This window comes from Capsicum annuum, chromosome 5, assembly GCF_002878395.1.
Source record: "Capsicum annuum cultivar UCD-10X-F1 chromosome 5, UCD10Xv1.1, whole genome shotgun sequence".
Taxonomy (NCBI): Eukaryota; Viridiplantae; Streptophyta; class Magnoliopsida; order Solanales; family Solanaceae; genus Capsicum; species Capsicum annuum.
In genome coordinates, this window is record NC_061115.1 from 119,856,039 (window position 1) to 119,864,806 (window position 8,768).

The 8,768-nt window shown below is 32.6% G+C and overlaps 1 protein-coding gene across 1 annotated transcript; it reads right to left on the reverse strand.

The window, feature by feature from the left end:
• Window positions 1-3,640: 3,640 nt before the first annotated feature.
• Window positions 3,641-7,657, reverse strand: LOC107870851 (beta-amyrin 28-monooxygenase). Its single transcript, XM_016717524.2, has 3 exons — window positions 6,532-7,657; window positions 4,555-4,742; window positions 3,641-4,200 (listed from the first exon to the last, which is right to left on the reverse strand). The coding sequence occupies exons 1-3, from the start codon at window positions 7,481-7,483 to the stop codon at window positions 3,895-3,897; spliced, it is 1,446 nt and encodes a 481-aa protein (XP_016573010.1). The 5' UTR covers window positions 7,484-7,657; the 3' UTR covers window positions 3,641-3,894.
• Between the last annotated feature and the right edge of the window lie 1,111 nt (window positions 7,658-8,768).

Below are 8,768 nucleotides of genomic sequence, written 5' to 3' on the forward strand. Positions count from 1 at the left end.
CTTTTCTTCCTTAAACTTAGTCTTGGGTAATCCTAATACCATGTATTTGGAGGAAAGTATATTAGTTGTTTCAGACTTGTATAACCAAGTCTTCTGTGCCAAAGAAGGGGATCATTTACTATAGCACTTAGATAAGTTAACTCAGGTCCTGGTAGTGTCATGATATCAACATTGTATATATTTTTGTATCTCCTTGCAGTGAGCACAATCTCTTTGGTGTCTGTTCTTTTGACTTTGACTCTTGCAGTGGTTAAAATAACTTTATTACCTTTGTCACAGAGTTGTGAGATGCTCAGTAGGTTATGCTTTAATGCTTCTACAGGATAGACATCCTCCAATGCTTTTGACTCAGATGAGCTAAGCTTTCCAACTCTAGTAATGATTCTATTTTTTCGATCACCAAAAGAAAATCCTTCTCCATCTATTTTGGAGAGTGAAAGGAACTTTTTCTTATCACCAGTCATATGTCTTGTGCAAGCACTATCTAAGTACCAGTGTATTTTTCTTCCTTTCACCTTCTCCTTCACAAGAAATTAATGGTTAGAATTAAAAACGCAGATAAACTTGGGTCTTTTTTTATGAGTGAAAGGATGAATTAAATTTCTTCTAGTCCAAGCAGGCAATATGTAGTGCAACCTGTTTCTCTGACCAGAACTGTTTTTGTTCTTTTTGGTCTGACAAAATCTGTAAGTAGGTTTTGACTATTTGATCTGCTTTTTATAGCCACTGTACATTCAGTGGTGGGATGTCCAAGGTTTCCACAAATATAACATAAATATTCAAAGTCATCAACACCTTTATGGAATCCCAAACCTGCCTTTTCATTGTAATTTCTTTCACTCAATTTGTGAATATTTCTTGAGGAGTTTGTCCATCTGTTTGCCCTTTCTAGATCAAGTTTTAGTTAAGAAGCTTCTTGACTTAACTTATTCATATTTTTAGTTAAATTATGACATTCTTGTTTGTATTTAGCTAGCTTAAGTTCAGCATTTTCTTGTTCTTTACTAATGGCCTTTTCCCTATTTTTAGTGAGAGTTAATTTGAGAACTTCAGACTTAAGATTATTGTTTGAGATCTCAAGTTTTGCAACTTATTTATTAAGAGTATAATTTTCCTTGTCAGTTGTACCTATGCAGGCCTTTAAATAAATGAGATCAAATTTGAGACAAGCTAGACTGTTGAACAATTCATCCCTATCAGAGGTTTAACTCTTGGAAATCATCAATCAATGCATTCATCAAGGAAACAAGTTTTGGTTTTGAAAACAATTACAGTTTTTCTTTAAGTATACTTACCTCAGAATCATCATCTTCTTCATCTAAGTCTGAATCTCCAAGAGCCATGAATGCAGTTTCATCAAATTCATCTTCATCTGAATCAGATCCACAAAATGCTATCATTATATGTTCCTTCTTCCTTTTTCCCTTTTCTTTCAGTTCTTTTTCAACCCTTTTCCTTCTTCCATTCTATTTCCCAGACTGGACAGTCTCTGATCTGATGATCAGTTTTTCCACACTTGTAGCACCCATTTGGATTGTCATTTGAACATCTCTTGGTACCTATTCCCTTCTTCTTCTTAAAGAATTTACTGAAGTTCTTAGCTATGAAGGCAACTTGCTCCTCATCAAGTTTAAATTCCTCATCACCATCAGAAGTTTTCAATGCTAAGATTTTCTCAGGAGGTGCTTGTTCTTTGGTTCCATTAACTTCTATTTCATAAGTCCTTAAGTTCCTTACTAATTCATCCTGGGTTATACCTGCAAGATCCTTATTTGCTTCCCTGATCTATTTTGATTTAGGTAATACCCTCAGTACTTTTTCAACTTGTTCCTCCTCAGAGATGACTTTTCCTAAGAAAGTCAGCTCATTTGTCAAAGTAGTAAGCCTTGTTATCATCTTATGCAGGGTTTTGTTTTCCTTTATTTTGAATGCCTCATACTTAGTGAAAAGTAGAGAGATCCTGAATTTTCTTACTTGAGAGGTACCTTCATGAGCATTCACCAGTGCATCCCAAATTTTCTTAGCAGTAGTGCAGGTTGATACCCTGTTGTATTCAGCAGGTCCTAATCCACAAACCAATATGTTCTTGGCCTTTGCATTTTTCTTCGAAGCCAACAAGTCATCAGAAGTAAATTCACTTCTTACTTTCTTGACTTGTTCACCATCAACCAACTTTATTGGAATGGTGGGACCATCAGTAATCCTATCCCATAATTCATAGTCTTCACATTGGATGAACATCTTCATCCTTGATTTCCACCAGATAAAGTGAGAGACATCAAAAAGTGGAGGTCTAGTAGTTAACTAACCTTCACCTTTACCAGTAGGAGGTACAAAATTCATTATGTTGATCTTTTCTTAGGTGCTAGTCTTATTTAAGACAACCTTACTCTAATACTAAAAGTAAAAGTTGAACGCAGTGTTTTTACGTGAAAAATACTTGGCTCGAGAAAGGTGTAGAAAAATACAACCTGTACCTCTACAGGATTTAACCCAACTTCACTATAACTCTTGAGCCTCAACAACGAACAAAATTACAAGACTTCTTGTAAACTAGGAATTAAACTTCTAACTCCTATAACTACAAAAACACAAATCTTCCAAGATAAGCATTCCCAAGTCTTCGAGTTCCTCAACTTGAAGACACAACTCCTAACTCAGTTTATAAATCACTGAGACTAGAATGACTCATTAAAACTCAAAGAACCTACCTTCTACAAATTGTCTAAGACTTGCTAAATAAAGGACTAGGCTCTTCTTCAAGTAAGTGAACTATTTTGTTGACTGTTGATTGTCTTATCAGTGCATGAGTGAATGCTTTGATAGTTGTTTCTTCTATTTAAGCAAACACCTAATAGAGTCCTTTAGTTGATGTATATTTCTATCCTCACTAGGACTCCCAGGTAGTTTCACTCATTCTTTACTGACTTCTCCCCCTCTTGATGTTTAAATATGACTATTCTTGATTATCTCATAATTTCTGCAAGACTTCTTGTTCGACTGAACTTCTTTAAGATTTTTTGTTCAACTCAACTTTTGCAAGACTTCTTGTTCAAACCAAGCTTCTTCAAGATTTCTTGTTCAACTCAACTTCTGCAAGACTTCTTGTTGTGATAAGTGTTATCCACTCCCATTTTGCATGCAAAGTCATTTTTTCAATAACTTTCCTGTAGCTTTGTTCACTTGGATGGAACAGCTTGCACAACATGTTTCGTTCACATGTCCATCATCAAAACTCCTTATGCCCTAATAAAGTTATATACACTCATAATGTAGATAGATTGACAATCTATAAATTGTTATAGTAATATTTTTTCCACAATCATTATATACTCCCTCCGTTTAAAAAAGAATGACATACTTTTCCTTTTAGCCCGCTTTAAAAAGAATGACCCTTTTCATTGTGAGCAACTTTTAAATTTTAACTTTCCACTTTACATGCTTAAGACCATAAGAATGAAGGACATTTTGATACATTTAACATATCTTTAATTTAAGAACAACATATTCAAAAGTCTTCTTTATTTTCTTAAACTCGGTGTCAAGTCAAACTAGATCATTCTTTTTGAAATGGAGGAAGTATAACTTAAATTCTATCCAAAAAAAGAAGAAGATGAAATCAAGAGTAGACGCAAGTAAATACACGAAACGACTTTCTTATTATACAATTCATGGAGAATATTGAACACTAACTACTGGGCACACATCTAAAAGTGCCTTAACAATAAGAGGATACAAACCAAATAAGTTTATAAGGGAAGACCAAAAAATAAAAAAGAAAACATTTGTAAAGAAACATGAAATAAGGGATGGGATAAGGCGCAATATAATAATGTTTGATATGGATAGATGCAAATTAAATTTGTCACTATTGTTGCATGCAGTCTTGGTCGATCATGCCTGCTGGTTTTGAGGGTAGAGTCGGACAGGGAGTCCCTTCGCTGGAATCGGCATTGGATTGACCACGATTTTCTCATCTGGAATAATTTTGTCCCACTTGAACCTTTTAACAATATGGTGCATGAAGACAAGAATTTCTAAACGAGCGTACTCTTTACCAGGGCACATTCTTGGTCCTCCACCAAAAGGTACAAATGTGTATGGAGCAGGTCCACTTCCTTCAAATCTTGAAGGGTCAAATTTTTCAGGCTCTGGGAAGAATTCTCCGCTCCTATGTGTAGAATTTGCACTCCAATATATCTTCATATATAAATTAATTTTTTAGTCCAAATGAAAATTGGAGTTTGGTGAAAAAATTATTAATGTTAGTATTAGAGATTAGTTACTAAATTATACACAAGTATAGACTCAAAAGTTTTACTCAATTCTTCCATTATATCATGTTATAACTTTTCATATTAAGTCATATGGATATGTGCTCTGCTATATCACATCAATTGATAAGAGTATAAATTGCACCCACTGTCAATTGATGTAACTTTAAACCCAATTTCTTTTGTTTCTTTTAATGGCGCTATAAATTGTTGATCAATGAATATTTCATGGAGTAAAGAAGAAGATATATTTTAGGAGGATACTTATGGAGTTATTTACCTTCCATCCTTTAGGAATTGAGAAACCATTGAAGATAAAATCAGAAAGGGCTTCCCTAAAAGCTCCTTGCAGGGGCGGGACAAGTCTTAAAACTTCGCACGCCACGTTCCATGAATATTTCATCTTTTGAATGTCTTCCCAGTTCAATAATTCCCCTGGACCCTTTGATTTGGTTATCTTCATTTGCTCTATAAATATATATTGAGCCAAAACAATTGTAAGAAGCAGTAGAGGAAAACAAATACACTTTTCTTTCAAATATTATGATATTTGATCAAACAAATGATTACTTGTGCATCAACATAAAGAACCAGAGAAAGAAGATGTATATAGTACTGTCCCTACTCCAATTTATGTGAAGTTGTTCAGAGTAGTAGGATCAAAGCACTTACTTTGATCACGAATTTAGGTATACATGGATTCTTCAAATAATTTAAAATACATTTTACATATTTGAAATCTAAATGAAAAGTACTACCAGTCAATTTGATGAATTATTCAAATATTTTCAAAAAGTGTAAGAAAATTTTAGTCATAAAAAAAAATTGCTTGATGATCTCCAAATAGTAATATCTTCACATAAATTGGAACGGAGTCAGTATTATAACAAATAATATTTAGAGTCAAAATCTTATTTGTACAAAAATTCTACACTGTAATTATGGTAACGCACTACTAGCTTAACTTTCTGTTTTATTTATTTCTTTTTTAATTTTAAAAAGATACCAGCCTTTTCTTATCTGTTACTTTAAGTTCCGTTTCGTGTGCATGAGTTTCCAGACACCACTTAAAATGAATGGTTAACATTAGTAATAAATATTTTTTGTATTGTTTTTCAAAAATTTTAATAATAACACAATTATAACTATAAATTATTTTATCCATAAATATAATTTTTATAAAATTCTCCCTCTTTTTACCTTTTTTTTTCTAACCATAATTTAACTAGAAAAATGAATTACTCTATGATTAAAAAAAAAATTCTATGGTAAAGAAAAAAAAGTTAATAGATACACTCTTATCATTTTAAAAACTTTATTATCTCTTCCTTTTCCAAATTTCTTAACTCTATCATTTCTCTCTCCTCTTTGTCCAAAAAAAAAAGAAAGAATAGCAGTAAGAAAAATTGGCAAAGCCAAAATCACGACGACAATAGAAAATTTTCTCATAAATATGAATCTATGAGTCTTGTAAATTATTATAATAACACGAGCATATCAAAATTATAATAAAGAAGAAGTATTAAAATTTTTGAAGTGACACCATTTATACTCATAGCTAATTTTAAAGAAAAAATACTAATGATTAAAATGAAATAGAAAAATTAACTCAAAAGAAGTCAGAAGATAGATGGTGAGTACGGAAATTGAACACAACCTAGGAAAAAAAATGTAGAAATAGATTTATTTTTAACAAAAAGTATATTTGTGGATAGAATAATTTTGTAACTATAATAATTGTTGAATTACTAAAATTTTGGAAGCAAATACGTAAAATATTTATTGTTCATATCATGGTTAGAATCTTAGTTTAGTTATTAAATCCCAAGTATTAATTTTACCTCATGTCATGTGTCTCTCATCCAAGTAAAAATTTAGGGAAAATAGAGACAATAAAAATTTAGGGAAAATAGAGACAATAAAAATGAAGAAGAGCCGAATACCATAAAAACTAAGAAAGCAAAGAAATAAAACTCTCCCGAGATTTTCAGTACTATACACAAATACACATGTTCACACGATAAAGTAATACCAAACTGAATGGTGGTATGTATTCGTTAATATGCAAAAAATAGCAAGTTACCTACTATTACATACATATATATATACATACATATATATATGTATACATACATAGATATATATACATACATACATATATATATATATGTACGTATGTATGTATGTATGTATAGGAGAACTGAAGAATAAATGACTCTTGTTGTATTGATGAATATATTAAGTAGTAGTTAATTACCTTTGTAAACTCTTTCATAGATCTCTGGAAGCTCAGCAAGATACTTAACTATGAAAGCACAGGCAGAACTAGCAGTATCATGTCCACCAATCAACAACCCTAATATTTTATCAGCAATATCCAACTCCCCCCTGAATTTCCCATTTTCATCACACGTTAAGAGCATGTGTGACAATATATCCTGTGTTGCTGATGCTTTCCCCTCACCCAAATCAATCTTCCTTTGCTTTATAATTGCAACTAGTTCTTTCCTAATAGAATTTGAAGCCTTAATTGCACGATTAAATGGCGTTCCGGGCATGTCTATAGGGATTGAAATCAATCCAGAAGCCAAAACATCGAAAGGGTCGGCAAATTTAGCCACATCGTTAGGATCTTCCACGCTCAAAAACAATCGACACGCTAACCAAAAAGTGTATTGTTTTGCTAATGGGAAAACAACAACTTGGTCATGATTTTCCCATCCGGAAGCAAAGTGACGTTGGGCTATATGGTCCATGATCCCAACATAACGATGCAACGCTTCGGGTTTCATGAAATTCGGAAGCATTTTTCTCATTTTAATAGCTTCTTCTTTGGAGGATGTTTGTGTTGAAGATGGAAAGATTTTGTTCACGGAATTTGGCCACCATGCTTGTACTAGCTTGTTTTCGTTGGAAAACAAGAATTTGTTGCCCGAGGCACCACAAAAAACAGCGGCTTGTTCACCAAGAAGGTGAGTTTTAAATACAATAGAAGAGTACTTGGCCATACGATCGAAGATGAATTTTTCAGGGTGACCTTTCCAACCAGTGGACAGAAACTCGAGGCTCTCTCCGATTACAGGCCACCCTATTTTGCCCGGAGGAAGGGGACTGGACACCGCGGATTTGTTCTTGTAGAAGAGGAAGTGAAGGGAGAGGAAAACCAAACAAACAAATAGGCAAAGAAGAGAGACATAGAAGAACTCCATGTTTTCGTTTTCTAACAATTAACAAATATAAGTTGTCACACAATTTTAGAAGAAATGCTCTTTGTGTGAGTTCTTTTCTTGATGGGGAAAACTTAGGGAGTATATATAGGCAGGTATACTTTGTGAGGTTGACATATTGTAAGTAATGAAAAGGGTAATGCAAGTTTCTTTTCGGATTTATTCTGGTTATTGTTTTTATTTGATTAATTATAGTGGAGGTGGTGGGTGAGTCATTGAGTAAATATGTCACTTTTAAAGTCAAGATATATAGACCAACTTTGGTATAAATTAGGTATAGATCATCCAATATAGTGTAAATGGGTTGGTGCAAAATCCTCCAAGGTATATAGCATGTAATGTGTGCTTATGATAAATTTGAATGGTTTAAGGGAATTATTTAACGTTCACAAATGGTAAGACACTAAATAATCTATGATGAATTTCATATACACCGTACTTCAAAATCTTATAACTTGATAATTTAATCTATAAACATCATAACTAAATATTGTACTCCCTCCGTTTGAAAAAGAATGATCTATTTTTCTTTTTATTTCGTTTAAAAATGAATGACCCTTTCTTTTTTTTTAGCAACTTTTTAATCTTAACTTTCCACATGACAAGTTTAAGACTATAAGATTGAAGGGCATTTTGGTACATTTGACATATTTTTAATTTAAGACTACAAGATTCAAAAGTTTCTTTATTTTCTTAATCTCCGTGGCAAGTCAAATTAGGTCATTCTTTTTGAAACAGAGGGAGTACACATGATCTGACACGACAACACAAAAACATATAAGGATATTCATGTGAACTAAAGCTCCCGTGGTGCACGTTGTTGGGGAAAAAATTGAACCACAAGAATCCATTATATACAACCTTAAATTGCATTTTTACAAGAGATTGTTCCACGGGTTGAACCCGGGGGCTCAACTACACAACACCATAACAAGTTAAATAGTGTTCAACAATCTTCCGGAAAATATTTTAAACACATATCTAGAAGTGTTTATATCCATTTCGTGTTCATTGAATTCTTAGAATATGTATTTACAAAATTAAGTAAACAAATTCTTTTATTAGTAAAGGAAAATGACCTATGTCGTTTTTCTTAATCCTAAAGGGGCCTGATCTGGCCCTTTATTAAAACCCAAAGCCTAAAAATAAGGGAAAATTTCATTTATATATTAAAAAAAAAAATTAAATATCTTACACCAAAAATAGTTAAGGTTTTGTTTATTTACTTAAAATGAGCATTGAGCCATTATCTTCCTTTTTCTCTTTT